General features: G+C 41.4%; 1 protein-coding gene across 2 annotated transcripts in view; it reads left to right on the forward strand.

Annotated features, from left to right (window-relative positions):
- EPM2A (EPM2A glucan phosphatase, laforin) overlaps window positions 1-20,434 on the forward strand; it is a 45,848-nt gene extending 25,414 nt beyond the window's left edge. For both annotated transcript variants that reach the window (XM_048489233.1, XM_048489242.1), the window contains exons 3-4: window positions 12,048-12,289; window positions 19,525-20,434. In XM_048489233.1, coding sequence (XP_048345190.1) covers window positions 12,048-12,289; window positions 19,525-19,799 — 517 coding nt within the window. In that variant the 3' untranslated portion in view covers window positions 19,800-20,434. The remainder of the gene's footprint in view (window positions 1-12,047; window positions 12,290-19,524) is intronic.
- The last annotated feature ends 616 nt before the right edge of the window (window positions 20,435-21,050 follow it).

The raw sequence follows: 21,050 nt of genomic DNA on the forward strand, positions 1-21,050 counted from the left end.
CCATTTGAGCAGAAACTTAAAATGATGCCCTGTGGATAAATAATTAATTAAGAACAGAGCTATGGTACCTACTGGGATTTCTCATTTTGGAACTAAATTCTGAAGCTCTTTTTTTCTCTTTTTGGCTATAGGAGTTCAATAGCAATGGCATCAGTAACAAGGCACAAAAATAATGAGCTACAGAGCAAAAGGCATTGATTGTATTATACGTTTTAAAGAGACTCTGGATACAGGCTCTCATTTAAAACAGGGGTACAAGACTTAGGTTGCTTTTAATGCATGCTAATGGGTATTTTCCTGGGCTTTTGAAAGCTGGTGGAAATTTTGCCATTGATTTCAGACTGAATAGTGCTGACCCTCCTAATGACTCAGGAAAGTTAAACATTCAGTATGTCATTTATCAATTAAATGACCCAAATAAGTAACTAACAATGCAGTCCTTTGTTGAGTCATCCCAGTCAAAGCATACTGAAGTCAAGGGTCTAGAGCAGGGGTAGGGAACCTGTGGCTCTCCAGATGTTCAGGAACTCTCCAGCATGGCCAATTGGCCATGCTGGTAGGGGCTGATGGGAATTGTAGTTCCTGAACATCTGGAGAGCCGCAGGTTCCCTACCCCTGCTCTAGAGTAACTTTGCATAGGATTGTGCTATAAATGACAACAGTAGTATAGATTTATATAAAATAATGTGACCATAAATATTTATGTTATTAGGGTGTAGTCTCAAAACTACTTGTGGGTAATCTGAGCTTGATTCTATGGACCTTAGAAGTTACATGGCAGTCAAGTTTTTGAATATTTTTAAAATCATCCATATGGACTTGTTCTGAAGTAAGGACACATAGGATTTATTTTATTTAGGAGAATTTCCTCCTAAGATCCCAAAGTGACTGATAACATATCACTGAAATAAATATGTGACAAAAATTCCCCCCATCCAAACAAAGATTGGGTTGGTTGTCATCACTGCGTGGATTACTCAAAGCTCTATATTATTTTATTTAAGCGTCTGGGGATTTCTTTCAGTGTTTCAACACGGGTATCTTATGGTTAAGTATCTGAGGTGAGAATCCACCGCAGATACAAATAATGCTGCTCAACCAGCTGGAGTGACTGTTCTGCTTGCCACAGATGGAATAAAATTATCTTTGGCAATTCTTATAGAATTTGGGAGTTCACTTTACAACCTGCTTATTATTGGAAAAGTAAGTTGGTGTGGCTGCTAAGAACATCTTCTTCCAGTTACATCTTTTTTATAAGTTATATCCCTGCCCCCCATCTGCCCATTTGGGCTCTACAGAGACCTGTGATCCCTTTGCATCAGTGCCCAAATTGGTTCCAGCCTGCTGGCAGTGTGAGGTGCTGTGAGTAGCAAGAGTCTGTACATGCTACCAGCCAGATATTGCTGTGTCACAAGATTCTTTTGAGGCATCTTCATCATCCCAGTTTTGACGATCATCATTGAGTTCTCCAGGCCAGTTGAGATCAACCTCTCAGTGCTGTGTCATTGGCAATTGGCAAGAATCCTGCTTGTCTTCTGGGTGCATCAGCTCTTGTGACTTGACCATTAGTCATCGCTACAGCAAGTCACCTGTTAAGTACTCAGACATTGTGCAGCTGGACCTGGAGTGGTTGAAAAGCATTGGTGCAGCTGTGCTCTCTACTCAGTTGGAACTGGAAGTATCAACCAAGAGCCGTTCCATGCTGATCAATAGATGAGGATGTAGTCATTGTCACTGTAGATTCACCTCAGGGAGCTTCAGCGTTGGTGGAAACCTCAGCATCGATAGCTAAGGAACCAGCAAAGGAGAACCCAGCACAATGCCATGAGTTCTCCAAGTTGTGGGAATGCAGTTCAGCTGGGATCCTTGCTGCTTGTGGGGCCCAAAAAAGTACATAAGAACATAAGAACAAGCCAGCTGGATCAGACCAGAGTCCATCTAGTCCAGCTCTCTGCTACTTGCAGAGGCCCACCAGGTGCCTTTGGGAGCTCACATGCAGTATGTGAAAGCAATGGTACAAATTCCACACTTCTCCTTTATGGTCAAGGTCTTCATTGATAGAGGAGAGATATTGTTCTTCAAAATGGTATCATAAGGATTTGGGCAATTGATGTCAGTGCTGATCTGTTTCTTGGCACTGAGATGACCACTTGGCATCATGGAGTCCCCATGCTTCTTCTTGGCATAATGGAGACAGTACAGCATTAAGGTCCCATCGATGCTTAACTTCTCTGTGCTGTGATTGATGCTGTGACCCAGGACTTGAACGATAGACGCCAATTTAAGTGTGAGCGGCGTTGCTCTAATTCCTGCAATCCTTCTAACTGTCATTCAGACACCACTTGGGGAATTCGTCTTCTGATATTATGAGGGATGATGTTTCGGGATCATTCCCAGATGAAGACTTTGGACACCCTATGGGGGTATCCCCATCTGATCATCTAGTCCTGTATACTGAGTAGCTCATTTGCATGGGGAATCCTCTTCATTAGTCTGTTCTGGCTTCTGATGAGACCTCAAATGATCCTATTGAGGATGTATTACACCATTCTTCTAGCGATCCTGTGGCATTGCCCATGGCGAAGGTTTTTCTGAACATTTTGGCTAAAAGTGGCCCTGTATGAACTCTCTTTGGCTCCTGCTGCCTCTACTTCTGAAATTTCTAAAGCTTCTTTGGTGAGCTCTGCCTCAGAGAAATTTACCGCCCTCCCTTCCTATTAAGAACTGGGAGAAACATAATATGGTCTTGGGCTCTTCTTAAAAAAATTGGAAAACTTGTACAATGTACGTCTCTTTCATCCCCCCCCCCCCCCCCACTCAGTTCCAGGTAGATTGCTCCATTCAGGTTCAAGCACATTCCACATGAGCACAAGCTGCCTCTGCTGCATTCCTAGCCAGAGTGGATTTTGGGGACATCTGCAAGGCTGCTACATGGGCTTCTGCTTCTACCTTGGTGAAGTATTACACTATTGGCATGGCCTTCTGATGTGAAGCTGTCCTTGGGAAAGCAGTCCTGCAATCACCATTCTGTTGAAACAGTGAATAAAACATAAATTTGGTCATTCAGTTTCTCCGGAGTGCCAGATTTCACATCCCTCCATTCTCAGTAGTGCTTGCTTGCTGCTATCCCATGAGGGTCCTCACAGAAGACCACAAATAGGTAGAACAACATTCAACTTACCTGTAATTGTTGTTCATGGATTTGTCTTCTGTGCAGGCACACACATCCTCCCACCTTCCCTGCTGAAATATTTCATCTCTGGATGAATGTTGTGCCTCTGCAGTGACTCCAAGGTTAACTGCGGGGAGCATTCTCTCCATCTTCTATTCAGGTGACATTTGGGTGGGAAAAATTCCGTCTTCCTATCCAGTGGGAGAGGGAGAGAACACTTGGGAGAGCTTCTAGTAGGTTCTTTCAAAAGCTGATCAATCTTCTTTATGGCCGGCCTGTCCCTGTGAAGACCCATATGTGCCTGCATAGAAGGCCACTATATGAACAACATAAGTAAGTGCAAAGTTGTTCATACTCTCCATAGCTTTGCTTGCTATCGTGTCAGTCTCATCATTACCATTCTTTGTCTCAACACCATCCAACTCCACAATGTAATCCACCAAGTTGTTATTCACCAAGCCACTACTCTCTATACCAACAATGAATTCTGCCCATCCCACTCCAGGGACTGCTACTGCAGGTTTACTCTTAGAATGGACTACATCCCTAAGGCTGGACTATAGGCAAGAGTATCAAGAACCCCTGAACCCCTAATTGGTTTTTACTACTATGCCACCCACTTTACAACCAGTGAAAAGTCAACCTCCAAGCATCCCTATCACCAGATCAAGGAACCCTAGATAGGCATCTATTGTCATTGCTCCCACAAAGCAGAAGGCCCACTCACTACCATAATCAGCAGCAACCTTAACAGCAGTGCTTTGTTGAGCTACTTACCGTGTTTCCCCGAAAATAAGACAGTGTCTTATATTAATTTTTGCTCCCAAAGATGCGCTATGTCTTATTTTCAGGGATGTCTTATTTTTCTGTGTTCTGTTCGTCGGGCATGCTTCCAAACAAAAACTTTGCTACGTCTTACTTCCGGGGGATGCCTTATATTTCGCACTTCAGCAAAATCTCTACTACGTCTTATTTTCAGGGGATGGCTTATATTCGGGGAAACAGGGTAGCACCTGTGATTGATGGGGAACCACAGATTTCATTAACAGCTTTCACGCTGTTTCTAGGAATGCTGAAACAGAATGAACTCAGATATAGAACAACATTCTCTTTGATGGCTCTTTATCATTAATTCTGGACCACAAGACCAGTGAGCTCACAGTAGAATGTCTTCTCAAGCACCTCATATGCAGTCGATTGATCATCATGCAAAGACGTTCAGATTCTGGTGGGCAACAAAATCTTCAGTTGAGATTATATTATGTCTTTGGCCTGTATATTGACCAGGATTTATTTAAGCTTTTATATTTTAGCAGGTAAAGCTGCATGTAGTTTACCAGAAACCAAACTTAGAGTTTAGGTTTCTTATAAGTCCCTAGAACAACACTGTATTGTTTCTGAAGTAAACAGACATTACAGAATTATTACTATCTTTTCCCAAGAGACTTCTTGTTTTTACAGAATAAAAAAAATCCCAAGCAGTTGAATTGCAGCAGTGTTTGTAGAAAGCACATTTAAGAGGCTCATTTTAAAAAAAAACTCCCATTCCCAACTTTAAAGGCATGCAGTGGGAGATTTATTGTGATACTCAGGGGGGCAGATATATAACTCATATAACAGTTAAGAATATTTTTCAAATCCTCTGTGAACTATGATCAAAACTGAGCTCTGTCAGTTTGCCAACCTGCCTGAAATACGCATTTCATTTTCTTTTTTATTGGTAAAAAAAAAACAACTTGAACATTGAGAACTTGAAAACCAGGACGTGTCTCATTCCATATTCTTCCCCCAAAATATTTTAACAAGATTATATTTTAACAGATAAAAATGTGAAGAAGTTTGCATTTTCTCACATTAAAATTAAGCCCAAGAAAAGGGGCCATAATGATACATATTTCATTACAATAAAGGTTAAATTAACCTTTACCACAAAAAGTTCAACATCAAGATGTGCTGCTACACATTAGTATAAAGCTATGCTGCAAAGTGCACTCCACTCAATAGGATAAATCAACAAAATGCAGCCTCAGTGCTCACCATAGATATGTAAAAAAGGATGTTCCGTAATCAGTTCCCCATAACAGGAAGGCCCTGATTCTTTGCCCATCCATCCTACTTCAGAAAGTGAAAGCACCTCTAGTGTCAGTATTTTGGTGTCATCTTTTGAGAATGGTGACAACTGCAAATGCACTCTTTTTTCTTTCAAGAATGTGGATTTCTGCTTTTCTCAGAATAAACTATAGCCCCTTCTCTTGTAAACATCCTTTGTATTCTGCTATGCATGCAAAAAGCAAAAAAAAATTTTTCCTTTTGGCCAAAATGCTCATGGGTAAAAGTATTAGCCTTAAACAATAATGTCTAAGTTTTAAAGCTATTCCCTTGTCAAATAGGTGAACTGGTTTTCATCCAACTAGCAGTACCTTGGGCCCCTGCTGTAAGGTAAAAGGTAAAGTTTCCCCTTCAGTCGTATCCGACCCTGGGGTACCACTGCAAGCAGTGATTTCATAGGCAATCCATTTTTGTGGGGTAGTTTGCCATTGATTTCCCTGGCTATTCTTTACCCCCTAGCTATGAGCTAGGTACTCGTTTACTGACCAAGGAATGGATGGATGGCTGAGTTGACCATGAGCCAGTTACCAGGATATCTGGCCCCTGCTGTAAAGATGCTCAAAGAAAAGGGTTAACATAACAAAGCTGCTGTTAAAGATGTCAGGAAGACGGATGTTAGAATTCACACTCAAGCCCTTCTGAGTAACTTACAAGGACATCTTGTCACCCTGTTCATCACCACTGGGCTATAATAATGCCAATGTTGCTTTTATCAGCACTTGAAAGATGAGAACCATATATTCTTTTGTCAAAACAGATTCAGGCTGGTGGTGGTGAGGCCTACAAAATACATCTATGCCAGTTATGGCTGGTGAAAAGCCAGTAGTGGCAATGTACAGGGCACTCCTGAAGGACATTATAAATCTATCCCTGAGTCCCAGGGTCTTTCTGGAGAGAGGAGGGGCTGAAGGAGACAGTGGACCCTTTGGATCCAAGCAACTACTGCCCAGCTTCTCATTTCTGGGAATGGTAGTTGAGAGAGTGGCAGCTGATCAGCTTCCTAGAGGATGCATCAGTGCTGGACACATTCCACTCTGACTTTCGTCCTGGCCACAGGATGGAAATGACTTTGGTTGCTTTCATAGATGATCTCTAGAGGCAACTATTGGAGACTGTCATGAGTCAGTTCCAGGAAAGTGGAGATGCATCAGAGAAAGATCTGGTTAGGAAGGTAGCAGCTCTGCCAGAAACCTGAACAGGAGAGGCTAAGGAGCAGGAGGAAGTTTTGACAGAAGCTTTTCAGCTTTGCAGGCTGTTCCTGTCACCCCATTGGGCGCCAGCTGAAGGAGGCCCTTAGTCCTCCAGACTCACCTGCAGAAACGATGCCAACAGTGTTCTCAGGAATGAATTGCAAATTAAAAGACACAGTGCCAGACTCATGTAGAAACAATGCTTATTTGAAAGCAGTGAATCATCACAGGATGAGAGCTAGTCTGCCCAGTCAGCTACAAAATAATGCCAGATCAGCAGGCAAATTGTGGCTGCAACAGTGTGAATTCCCCATTGTCATGCTTGTACTTTTCTGACTGATCTTCATGAAATCCTGATCCTCAGACCAGACCTGTGAGATCTTGCTATTCAACTTGCCCCTGGTTGCATGATGACTGCTTTTGGAACACCTGACAAATGGACTGAAATAGACTTTCTGAATACAGTTCTCCATTTGTGTATGTCTGCTCCTTGGGCTCAACTCGAAGCACTGAAACCATCCTGGAGCTCTGCCCGAGCTTGTAGAAGGACAGAGGGTAGCATTAGGGGAGCGGAAGTGTGGGATCCCACAGGGAACAGTCCTCTCCCTGATGACATTTAACATCTAAATGTGCCCTCTTGCCCTGCTGGTCCAGAAGTTTGGGCTGGGCTGTCACTAATATGCTGATGACACTCAGCTGTATCTGTTAGTGAATAACCAGCCACGTGCCACCCCAGATATATTGGCCAGTTATCTGGAGGTCATGGTGGGATGGATGAAGCAGAGTCAGGAAATCAAATCCAGTGAAGATTTTGTTGCTGGTTCTTGTTGCTGGTTCAGGGAGGGGGAGGGGGAGAGTGCCAGCTTCCAGCCCTGGATGGAGTGCAACTGACACCTAAGGTCTCCATCAGGAGTCTGGGCATGATCCTGGATGTCTCCCTTTCTATGGAGGCCCAGGTCATGAATGTGTCTACATGAGTTTTGTTTCACCTATGCCAGGTTAAACAATTAATACCCTACTTGTCCTGCCCTGAACTAGCTACAGTGATTCATACAACAGTCCTTTCCGGCTAGACTACTGTAAATTTGCTCCATGCTGGGCTGACTTTCAGTCTGCTCCAGAAACTCCATCTGGTGCAAAATTCAGCTGCCTGGGTCCTGATTGGATCACAGTGGAGAGCCCACATCTGTCCATGCTCTATCAGCTGCACTGGCTCCAGGTGTAGTACCGAATCAGGTTCAAGATTTTGGTTGTAACCTTCAAAGCCCTAAACAGTCTGGGACCTTCATTTTTATGAGACCACCTCTCCCAATACACCATCCCCCAAAGAGCATCACAGTTGTCCAATAACAACTTATTTATGGTCCCTGTCTGTCCTCAACTAGAGCCAGAGCTTTTTAGGCTCTATCTCCTGTCTGGTGGAACACCCTGTCTAATGGGTCCAGGGACCTGTGGGACTTACCACACCAGGGCCAGTAAGTTGGGACTGTCCCTCTATGCCTACAGTTGAGGACAGGGTAGTGCTTATTGCATTTTAGCTGGCCTCCCTTTCTTTCCGTTGTTCTTTTTTTTCTGATTGATTGGATCCAAATGATTGTACTAAGATGACTAGCCCATTCCTTGCTAAAATTGTTCTTAGGCACCATGGTCATAGTGTATTTTATAGTATTTATAGTATTTTATATATGTGTATATTTATTGTACGCCTGTGTTCAAAACTGCTCTGAGACTGTGACAACAGGGACAGTGGAATAAAAATCAAATAAATACATACATTAAATATTTCCTGTGTCATACTTTTAGTTGGCATTTTTAAATACATTGTCTCTTTGAAGTCAGTAAACACAGAGTCTTCAAATACTTTTAAATTTTGATATATGTATACCAGTATATCTTGATTATCTTTTGATTCTTGGTCTTTTATTTTCTTCTCTTAAATTGCCAAATTGAGAAGGAATCTTTATAGACTTCTCACATTGTGGATGACTAAACTGGACTTTTGCATGTTGCAAAGCACTGTTTTAAAATTATTGCATAGTGTTCAATATTTGCACTGTTCAGTGATCACAAAAACAGGTGTCTCGCTTTTGTTGCCAGGTAAGTTCCCATGTGAATATTTCAGATAAGTAGATTAAATTGCATCTAAGAAGAAAATTTGCCAGTGCTTAATTACTTTCCGTCATGGTGCCACCAAGTAAAAAGAGGGGGAAATGAGCATGTATTGTAGCCTAATTAATTCCACTAATTTAAAAACCCTGCAGTAGAATTGTCTTATACTGTGTGGTTTCAGTAGTAAGAATACTGAATTCTATTCACCCTGAACTTGATCAAAATCATGAATAGCATTCATAGTTTTTTCAGGAGTGCTGTTTTTGTAACATATACGTTTTTCATTCATCAATCCCGTTCTTTTTGTTGCTGTTTTTGCATAAAGTTTGCATAAAATCTGCAGACTAAAATATAATTTGAAGTGAGCAGATCATTCTACTCGCAAGTATCTGCATTTTCCCTCATCAATTAGATAAGCATTACACCTCACGGTCTGCACAGATGTGTTGACCCAACCATTTTATTGCAAAAGGACCAACCAAATCCTTTTTTATCACCCTACAAGAAGCCCTGACATTGCACAGGACCCTTGGAGCAGGGATGCACTTCCCAGGGGGACATATGGGGTCAAATGTCCCTGGGCTGCAGCCATTTAGTCATGTTGGGGGCGGAAAATTGCTCCACACACCCCTCCTCCTTCCCCCTGGGTCCATACACTGACTTCAAGACCTGGTGCAAAAAAAGTTGTTTGGTGGGGGGAGGGTGGCCACCCATATGGAGGGGGGACTCAGATTTTGCACCGGGCTACATTTTCCCTAGATATGCCTCTGCCTTGCAGTGCATGATAGCATTCTCACTGAGCACCATACACTATAAAAATCAACTATGAATGTCAGGAAGGCAAAATTGCCTGTAAGTATTGAAATCAATGGACATAGGCATGCCCAACTACAAGAGACCTGATCAGTTGTACTTACCATGTGAACATTTCTAAGACACCCTGGAAGCATGCTTGCCAAGTAAAATTCAAAGTGAGTTCAAGAGAGTGAATCAGAATGTTTTGTTGGCCATGCAGAAAAAGATCTGTAGTTCCTGAAAACTTAGGGCTAATTAAGTAGATAGTAAAGGAAGAATTCATTGCTGCTAAAAGTGCATTGGCTTTCATCTAAACAAAATCAGCAATGTAAACAAAGTTAATACTGGTGAATGGCTTTCTTGCCCATTTCTTCTGCAAAGCAGCTTAGTTTTGACAAGTATTTAGCCTTGACCATAGGTGTTGGCCAAATAGTGTCTCATTATAGATAAGCAAGTTAAATGCACCACTTAAAGTCTGCTTACACAGAGCTGCTTTTACAAGCCGTCTGGATAGAGATGAGTTGCTCATGGGACTAGAAAGAATTTTATGAACCTGATAATTTTTTTAAGGCTTCAAAGTGGCAATTGTAGAGTGTCACAACAGCAGTGATCTTTTACAGCTTTGGATCCACAATATCTCTGTGGGTAAGATGATGATTCAAATAAGTATTGATTAAATAAAAGAATTTGTAGCTTCAGCTGTTTCCAAAGTGAACTGTCGAATTTAATTAAGAGTGGGCAAAGTTGGGAAGGGAATCATCCAAGCATTCATGCTTTGACATCATTAAATGATTAAAAGGCTACGGACAGGCAAAAGTGAATTGTGAATTTGATTTAGCAGAATTTTGTGTTGGCGCCAGTTTCAGAATGTTACCAACTCCCCAAACTCCAGTCATGATTGAGAAAAAAGGATGTCCCTTTCTCTACAAATTGTTCCACATCCAGTGTCATGGAGAGAGAAAGTATGCCTGATCCGATTTGGAAGAATTTGTTCTGAGGCACTTTCTTGAGAATGTCCTGTCATCAGTGGGAATCTTTTTGCAGAAATTCCTATGGGTATCCAAGACTGAACTGATACTGTTGAGAGCTGCCTTGCTATTCAGCCTTTCTGGCAAGCTCCTGTTTTCAACCAGTGGCCAAAAAGATGTTGATCACAACTGGTAGCCAATATTTTAGGGCTGAATGAGGTCCAGCAATAGTATTGTTCACTGCTCTCTATTTTCTTGACTTGCTATGATTTGATTTTGAATACCTTTAATGGCATATAGACTTGCTATGATATGTACCCTGTTTCCCCAAAAATAAGACCTAGCCCGAAAATAAATCCTAGCATGATTTTTCGGGATTTTGGAGGATGCTTGAAATATAAACTGTAATCCAAAAATAAACCCTAGTTACAGATTCCCCAACGCAGCTGATCTGGTCACGAGGGGGGCACAAAATCATGGAAAAAATAAGACATCCCCTGAAAATAAGCCCCAACACATCTTTTTGGGGAAACACGGTATGCTTTCATTTTGTACATCTCAATTTCCCTTTAGATTTGGAGCTAATTTAGAGTTGGATTCTACATTTGATAGATATAAGGAAAAAATGTATATGAGAGCTACCTGACTTAGAATGCAGGAGAGGAAAACAACAAAGGCAATTGCTTTTTTGAAGATGAAAGCACCTGTTAGGGTCAAAGCAAATGAGATACTGGAACTTAATAGCAGCCAGAGTGAGTTCAATTCAGTAGGAGAAACCATATATTGGTTAAGTTCTCTCTGCATTAAATAATTAAACTCTGTGTCTTTGTAGCACCACTTGGTTGAAATTTATTAGATGATGCAAAGGTCTGATCATGGTTCTCCCAACATCTGGTCTGTTATGACCTTTAGTTCTCTTCCATTCTCCACTCCTGACAGGTTTTTATGTGCACCTGAGGCACTAATGTCATAGCAGCAGGGCCAGGTGGACCCTAACTAACTGGTCTGGAAAGGTTTAGTCTTCTAACATTTTTTTAACAACATCCCCAATTGTAATTAGTGCTTTCTGGAATAGAGAGATATCCAGTGTGACTAAACAGCTAACTTCAAAATATAGCGGGTGTAGTCAGAAAGGGATATTATTTTCTTGACAGCTAGATTTCTTGATTTTTTGGAAAGAAAAATAAAGAATATAATGAAAAACTGTTGTTTATCATATCTGTGTTGATTTTCTGAAGTGTTCTAGTAAAAAACATCAAGTTACTATCAAGATAATAGTGAGAGGGAACAAATTATTTTAGCAGGCTTATTTACGTCTATGGAAGTCTGAACAGTTGTTTCCTTGCTGCTTATGATAACTTTTAACAACCAATGGACCAGTTGGTTTTAATGAACCAATGTATACGTGGTGTAACCAGGAGGCCTCTGTCAAATCCCTCCCCCCACCCCGGGTTCCCTTTGGTTGTCTGTCAGTGTCACCTTATGCTCTTTGCATGTGTTTACTCACATTTTTTTCTGCTGGAACAGTAGGTTATCATCCCCATGACTGCCACAACAAGATTACCAAGATGAGAGCACTGTATTAACTAAGTAAAAATGGATTACCACAAGTATGTACAGCCTGTTCAGTAATGTATGCTGCTATTGCAGCCATAGCTATGCTTCTTGTTATATGCAGTATTTTAACATATTTATCCCTGACAGAATTTTGCCAAATCTATGGCTGGGAAGTTGCCCTCGTCAAGTGGAGCATGTGACTGTGAAGCTAAAACATGAGTTGGGGATTACAGCTATAATGAACTTCCAGACTGAATGGGATATTGTTCAGAATTCTTGGGGGTGTAACCGCTATCCAGAACCTATGACCCCAGAAGTTCTCATGAAGTTGTACAAAGAAGAAGGCCTTGCTTATGTCTGGATGCCAACTCCAGACATGAGTACAGAAGGTAATGCTTAGATTGTACTATCAGCAAAATATGCTGGAGAAACAAAAATCTGTCAAGAATATATCTGCATCATGTGAATAATTGGCTATAACATTCATGTTACTGTTATCCCCATGCAAATAGTTCAGAGATTAATAAGCCATATACGAGATGTTTTGCTCCTTGGCTATGCCTTGATCCTGCATTTATTACCTTTTGGCTTGCTCTGCATCTCTGTGAATCATGGCTAGTCTGTTTGCTTGTTCCTTGCATTTGCTTTTAGTTCTCCTCATATCCTGTTATACCACATTTGAACATTCACTTCTTCATTTTCAAACATGGTTATAGTGAACCTGGCTTGTTTTCTAAAAGTAAAACCCATCAATTACTACTAATCTTAATTAAAATATATTAAAAGCCTGAAATAAAAACTGATGAGTCTTACTCCATCTCTTTTATCAAAAGTAATTTAAATAATTAACTGTACTTAACTTACAGTGTTACCCTCACCAAAGTTACACCTTTGGGACAATTTTGAGTAAAGAAAAAATAGATGAGAAAAGTAATGGGTATGGGGGGAGGGGGGACTGAGGCAACTGTCCACTGCACTGGGGAATGTTTAATCCTCCATCTCTTCTGTGGATTCTTTATATCCCAATAGTTCACATTAGGTAAAAAGGGGCACACAAGCTTTAATTAAAGGATCTCTTATTTGGAAACCTGCTAGACCAAGTCTATTTATGAGGTAATTAGAAATCAGTTTTTCATCAATATTTGACTAGAGAATGTTTATTTAACAGAAATGTTTATTTAACAGAAAATAAAGTATTAAACATGCTAAGGATTTTTTGTGGAAATGCTTAGAAGATCAGCTTCACTTCCATAGGTTACAGTTTTTTCCAAACAAAAAGTAACCATTTGATATCTGAACTTCAGTTAATGTAAATAAACCTGAAGGGCAGTTTGATTCCACTTACACCAGAAAGGCTGCCTCAGTTTAACAGGTTTCACTGGAACCGATTTCCATAAAAGACAGGATCCTTTCCAGTCTCAAAGTTGCTTTTTTCACACAACAAACTCCTGTCTACAGAACCTGCACATGCAAGTTAAGAACATTGGGTCCTTATCAGGATGTTTATATGGCTAACTGAAACAACTCCCCTCCACAAGCCTACTCCAAACCCTAACTAAAAGCCTAATAAAAACCCAACTGATGCTCAGAGCCACCAAAACTCCCTGTTTGCCACTTGAGGGCAAGATCGGTACTACTCAGAGTCCCCAAACCACAATAATGAGACAATGCTCTTGTCTGTGGGGTAAAAATTCTGGCCATAGTCAAACTGTTTTATTGACAAAGGATGAAAAGAAGCATGAGGTGCAGCATAGGATCTGATCTGTACACTGGGCAGCCCAAATGCTGTCCCCCCCAGTGAAACTGTTAACCTTGCTCAGCACTTGTGGAACTCAGCTGGGCAGAAGGCCTCTAGCTGGAGATCTGTTTTGCATAGCACAGTAATAGTGGAACTCAGTTGGGCGGATGGCCTCTTGCTGAAGAACTGTTTTACTGCTAAGGGGCACAAGCCTCAGTAGCTCTCACCTAGGTGTTCCTGACTCATGGCTTGGTCCACCCCAAACCTCTGAAGGAGTTACCACCAAAGAGGGTGGCTCCCCAGCTCCCCTCACTATCAGATCAGATCCCATGCGCAACCCGCCGACCTGGCTATGACAGCGAACACATGCATTAGCATTGTCCAAGGGGGAGAGGTAGGTGGGAAACTTATTGCCGCCACACATGAAAAGAAGGGGCCCAGGGCCGCGTGAAGCCTTATAAAGGCTCTCAGCCAGCCCCTCTTGATGACATCATGACGCCATGCTGGTGTCACAATGTCTTCGCCCATAATGGGCATAGCCGCTGCCTGCCTTCCACGCTTCTAAGAGCTGTGTTTTGATTTTTTGAAGTGTTTTCTTTTGTATTTCATATTTTTGTTTTGTATTAATGTAATAGTAGTGTGAAAGTATATATGGTTTTTGTGCATGTTGAGGAAATTTAAAAATATACATTAAATTAATTGTTACTCATAACTGCAAGATTTTTCTAAAAATTAACAACTTTCACTATTACTTTAATCTCATTTTCTGATTTATATTATTTGTTTTTTATATTTTTATGCAGCACAATTTATCTGCCTTGGAGAGCAATCCTGAGCAGGTCTACTCAGAATTGTGCTCAGGCCTATTTGATGAGGCTTAGTGTCAGGATAATTTTCTTAAGAGTGGACTGTTCACCACAGTGGCTGAAGTAGCTTGGGTATTTGCTAAACGAGGCAAGAGTCATCTTACTTTGTTTCTGAGATTACACTCTTGACTCCTCCCACCTTACTGTAAGAAACTGGCAATATAGGCTAGGCTGGATCTTCTTGTTTCCTCATGCTTGAAAGAATCCTACAGAAGTCTAGTTCCTCATGGTCTGTGACTGTCTCTTGAGATAAAACTATAATTGATTAATACATCTTTGTTTTATTATGGGCAGCACTTCATCTGCTGTGCCTGCTTTCTTAGGAAGTTCCATCTCATACTTTGGAAGACATATTCCCATATATCACTTCGCTCAATAAATGCTGATCTCATGTAGTATATTTATTTATTTGAATTTATTTATTATATTCTGTTTTTCAGGTGATATAATTTCCAAAGCAACTATTAATGAGATAAACTGTAATGATATTATCCATAAGATTAAAAAATTGTGAATAATTATCAGTAAAATACTAAAATAGAGTAGTTTGATTTACCATTGAAAGCTTTAGAACAAAAAACAGATGTAAAATAAGCTGTTCCAGGTGATGCCAGCTGTTAATGCCTCCAGTTTAGCATTGCCAGCTGTGGGTTGAAAATTCCTAGAGAACTGGGGGTAGTGATTGGAGATGACAGAGTTTGAGAAGGGGAGGGAACTCAGCAGGTGTATGTGGTGTCAATACAGAGCAGTGATTCCACCTTCCCAGAGAGACAGGTTGTGAAACTTCAGCTTCTTGTTTCTGGTGGGTCATACCTCTTCCTCTCTGTTTCTTTCTGCCTACTATCCTGATTATTGACTTTCCTTTGCTCTCTTTTATCTTTTTTTCTATTTGACTATACTTTCCTCTATTTAGCTCTCAACCAGCAGACTTTAGTATCTACACCAGGCTAGAATTTGGCCTTAGTGGCACTTTTTCAGCTCGATCTTGGCTGCAGCCAAGGAGCACTAGCTGGCAGGCTTTCCAAAAGGCATGAAGCTGACGATGACCAATTGCAGCTCTGAGGAATGCTTCCTCTCTGGGGATGAACCTGGGGCATCCCTAATGGCCATGGAAATATGGCCCAAGTCAGCACATCCCCTGAGGGGGCTGCTCAAGCTTCTGTGGGCCAGACAGCAGCAGCCATTTCCTGCGCTGCAGCTAAGCCCGTCAAAGAGGCATGAAGCAAGAAAATGGCCACTATGAGGGAGGATATGGACTCCCTACTGGAGGAAAGGGGTTTAGCGCTTTCTCTGGGCTCTTCCAACCCTGAGCCTTCACCCTCTCATACCAGAGGGAGCGGGGAAAGAAAGCATAAACCTAGACCAACTTCTGAAACAACCATTTCCTCCATGGGAAGTGAATTCTGTAGACTGGAAATTAGTTACATTTCCAGAAAAACTTCTAGCCCTACCTTGAGGTATTCAAAATTCCTCCTCTAACAAATTTGAGTGGCTTTTATTTTTATTGAGCTTGAGCTGTTAAGTTTGCTTCTGAGCTGTTGTCGTCAATTTGGTGGATTCAACACAGGCCAAATATAGCATCTGCAGAATGTTAAAAAAGGGGGTGGGGGTGGGGGGGAGGGGGCTTTGCACAGGTCTCATTCCCAAAATGAGTTTGGCCTAGTTTATTCTCTTCAACCCAGGATTTTCAAAAATCGCTAAACCAGTGATCCTTTTGCATAATCCTGGGTTGGAGGCGCTCCTGCACGAACACAATAGGCATGAGAATCTTTATTTCCCTCCCTTCCACCCATTCACTTTAAGTTCCTCGCCATCCACTATGTCAGGGAGAATCCATCCATTCACCACCATTCTGTGCACTCAGGTTGCTCAGCACATTGTGGGCAGATTCTCAAAGTTTCCAACAGTGCACAAAGTCCCTCCACCACATTTTCTCCGTGGCAGCTAGTATAACCACCCTATAGATCTACAGCAACACATTCATTATTGCCCAGTCACTGCAGGGTGGTCCCTTTTTCTTCTTTTCTTTTTTGTGTTGCACATGCGCAGCCACGCAGGTGCAGCTGATTAGATTGTGGGACAATTAGCACAGCTGTGAGGATTCATTTCTGTATGCCTGTGCTGCTATGCATGTGTTACAGAAATTAAAAGAGAGAGAAAAGTCTCCATGTGAAGGCACAAAAGCAACCCAAATTGTTTCCATGGGCTCAAATCACTGCCTGAATGGGTGAAGGGCACACATGCAAACCGGAAAAAAAGATAACGGGTTCCTTTATAACTGTTAGATCTCAGTCCTTAAGCCAATAAACAGACTCTTGATGGTTGATCAGAAGCATTTATTGTAGGCAGTAAGGCAGTAATTCCTAGCTTGAGAAAGCCAGTTCTGGAGTCCTGGCTTTCCTAGGCTGTTTTATCCCCGAACCAACGAAAGTGTGAAAAGGATTGTTTAGGAGCCTAGGCGTCTCAAGGACACAGAAGGGAGAAAGTTATGCCACCTGCAAAACCTCCCCCCTGTGGTACAACGGACATATCCTGTTGACCGAGGGTTGGATGTTTCTCAGGGACTCGCCTGGTTATCTACATTTGTTATCAAGCAATAAACATCAAAGGCGAAATAGAGGAAAACAAGCAACAGACCCCTTTTACATATCAGTCAGTAGGTACATAAATCAGATCAGACATAGAGCAGGCTACATAGTTGCCCCAGTTCCCATCAAAAGCAGGTTCTGACAATAACAACTGCAACCTGTTATAAATATGCTGTCCAGAATCCACCTTTATAAAAGTTGTGTCTGTCACCATACCTCATTTTAAATCTATGTTCTTGAGGAGGCTTTGGCCAAATTACTATTTGAATCTATCCCTCCTTACAGTGTTGTTATCAGGATACATATGATAAGAACTGCACAGCACTTTGTAAATTTGAAGATGCAACAAAAATTATTAACAGTCTGTGACCTTTGACATCCCAGTTAATGTAGCCATTTTAATAGAAGCAGCTACATAGTGTATGAAGTGAAAGTCATTTAGATATCAAACAGTATTCAAATTACACTTCAACACTGTGCTACAACAGCATTGCAATGTTATGCATTTTCTCTTTCTCTCTTCCATAATTTTGGCCAATCGCTTACTTCAGGCAGTCATATTTCATGGTGAAGCTGACTTGTTTGGTAGGAAGTAAGCAAAAATATTAAACTTAAAAGAGCATCTGATATATAATTGGACTGGTAACAAGCACTATATTTGCAGGAGGTCTTTAAGCAATGATTTATATTTTTATATCATCAGTGGAATTTTTAGTACATTTGTCTAAATTGTCTCCAATCAGCATATATTTAACATTCTTTGCAAGAAAAGTTGTCTTGAAAAACATCAGTAGATTGGTTTTTTTACCAATTATACTAAACTAAATGAAACTTTTGGGTTTGTGTTGGCAGAAATCTTATTCAAGTCTTTAAAAATTATAATAAGTTGGAAGGCATTTAAGTGGCTTCAGATATAAACTGCAAATGAAAGGGTTTTTACCTCTATGAATAAAAGAATAACAAACCTTTAAAGAAAAAGTTTGTGTAGGCATCTGGCCCAACCTGCCTATCTATCTACTGTTGATATACCTGGGGCAGTATATGCTAAGGTCACTCATCACTTGATTCAATTTATTGAGGCAAATAATGTTGTGAACAGCTGTAGATGTTTCACTCCAAGTGTGGAAGTACTCATATACATGAGCTCCTTCCAGACCCTCCATATAATATGTATGATGTACAATAGCCCAGGCTAGACTCATCTCATCTGCTGAGCAGGGTCAGCTCTGGTTAGTACTCAGATGAGAAATCTCATAGGAAGTGTAGGGCTGCTACGCAGAGGCAGTCAAGGGCATACTGCCTCTGAATATCTCTTGCCCTGAAATCTGTATGAGGTTGCAATAAGTCAGCTGAAATTTAATGGCAAAAAAAGGAGCAGCAGTGGCGTAGGAGGTTAAGAGCTCGTGTATCTAATCTGGAGGAACCGAGTTTGATTCCCAGCTCTGCCACCTGAGCTGTGGAGGCTTATCTGGGGAATTCAGATTAGCCTGTACACTCCCACACACACCAGCTAGGTGACCTTGGGCTAGTCACAGCTTCTCGGAGCTCTCTCAGCCCCACCTACCTCACAGGGTGTTTGTTGTGAGGGGGGAAGGGCAAGGAGATTGTAAGCCCCTTTGAGTCTCCTACAGGAGAGAAAGAGGGGATATAAATCCAAACTCTTCTTCTTCCAGTCCTTGAACTCTTTAAGGAGCAATAGTAGAAAGAATGCTAACAGTGGTACACTTTATTTTTCTGGAGCAAGTCCTATTGTCCTGAAGTGTTTGAAAACCACTGCTTTCAGATTAAGAATGGCTGGTAAAAATGCAGAAATGAGGTAACTCTTAATCTCTCCAACATGTATTTGCTTTGTAGTCACCATAAAGTACAATCCATTTAGGACTGGTTTGTTTGAATGGTTATTGAACACATGGTTTCTACATTGGGTCATTCCTTTATATATACAGGATGGGACACATGTTAATTGTCATAGTGGAACATCAAAAAGAGGATATTAAATGGGTGTCATAGGTAGAAACACAAATATGGGGGTACAAAACTGCTTGAAAAAAATAATGTGTCACTTTAAAGAATTGTTGAGTTGTTGCTCAGTCTAGCAAACAAAGTTGTACACTGATATCCTAGGACTCAGCCTATTATATTGCCTAGGGCAAGATTCCTAGAAAAGGCTGCAGTTTGAAAACCCAGAAACTGGCTCTTCTGCAAATCCTTGGCTTGTCATTATAATGCAGTCCCTTAGTGCAAGTCACAAGATGAAAAGTGTATGTGTGTGTGTGTGTGGGGGGGGGGGTGTTAAACCAATGAAAATGTGAACTATATATAGCTTGATCTGAATCTATGTTTACATAGCTCAGTGAAGTTAAAGATATAATATTGACAAAGCTTACTAGGGTTTTTTGGCATGTATTTGACAGTTCTGTTTTTATTCATAGGTAGAGTACAGATGTTGCCTCAGGCTGTCTGTCTCCTCCATGGGTTGCTGGAGAACGGGCACACTGTCTACGTTCATTGCAATGCAGGTGTTGGCAGGTCCACAGCTGCAGTTTGTGGCTGGTTAAAATATGTGCTGGGATGGAATTTGAGGAAAGTGCAGTATTTTGTGGCTTCCCGAAGAGCAGCCATCTACATTGACGAAGAAGCTCTCATGTCTGCTGAGGAGGATTTCTTTCAGAAATTTGGATCTCTTCATTCTTCATGCAAGCCTTAACAGAAAAAAAGAGGAAATCAGTAGAGCTGCTGTCAAACCCAAGCATTTGACAAATCAGTGACATGGCTCTCAAAATGGCATGAGTGCCTGAAGAAAAGAATAGATTGTTATTACTCATAAGAATAAGAAGCATGATACGCCCTCTGAATGCATGCTTTACATTTTTAGTTTTCCTGAAACAATTTAAGCATAAGGACTTTAATTCAACTGTGCATGCAGGCAGAGCCAGGGCTATGAGTGAGTGAGCAGTTCTGTTGAAAAGCAATAATTATTGCTAAGCAGGATGGTAGAGAGGGCAACCATGGGAAACTAAATCCACCCTATCCTTTTCCTCGCAAACAGTTGCTGAAGCACTATTTCAGTTTTTTAAAACTGCATTTTCCATACGCAGCCCCCAGCAGTAGTAAGCACACTACATATGTGGACACTCTGGTCCTCTTCCACCTAGGGAATTATGGCCTTTTTTGCATGGCACAATTACATCGGGGTTGAACTGGATCATATATACTTGGGCTTTTAATCCTGGTTTCTGCCTATGCACAGCTCCCCACTTCTGCCCAGGTGCAGAGTTAGGACCAGTAGGAAATGCTCCAGTTTGCTCCGCATGAGCTGGACTTCTGTATTTACTTTGGAGGCTTGACTGAGCATGCCCAGTGTCCCGTGTTCTGATTGGCTGTTGTTTTTGAATGGCAGCTTGAATGGATGTCAGGCGGAGAGATCAGGCGGCTGGGCAGGAAAAATACACTTGGTCTGCTCCCGGTTGGTGTTTTTGTGTATGTGCTGTGGGTATGAAAGAAATTGATCTGTGTTTTTAATGGTTTAAGGTAAGATTTTGATGTCAGGGAAAGAAACTAATGAATAGATCTGCTAATTAATTTAAAATAAAGCTTTTACTGAGGAAAATATACCAAGTGATTGTTCTGATTGGCTGCTGTTTTTGAGTGGCAGCTTGAATAGACATCAGGTGGGGAGATAAGGTGGTTGGGCAAGAAAAATAAACCAGTCCTGCTCCTGATTGGTTTTTGCAAGGTAGCAGGCACAAGCAGGCTCACACCAGGATTTTTTAAAAGAACCTCCAAACTGGCGATTTTTGAAAATCCCAGGCTAAAGTTGATCTCAGATTACAAATGCCTTAACAGACCAGGTGCTCAGGAGCAGCAGGAGCAGAAGGCCATTGCTTTCACATCCTGCACGTGAGCTCCAAAAGGCACCTGGTGGGCCACTGCGAGTAGCAGAGTGCTGGACTAGATG

Source organism: Sphaerodactylus townsendi, linkage group LG01, assembly GCF_021028975.2.
Source record: "Sphaerodactylus townsendi isolate TG3544 linkage group LG01, MPM_Stown_v2.3, whole genome shotgun sequence".
NCBI classification, from domain to species: domain Eukaryota; kingdom Metazoa; phylum Chordata; class Lepidosauria; order Squamata; family Sphaerodactylidae; genus Sphaerodactylus; species Sphaerodactylus townsendi.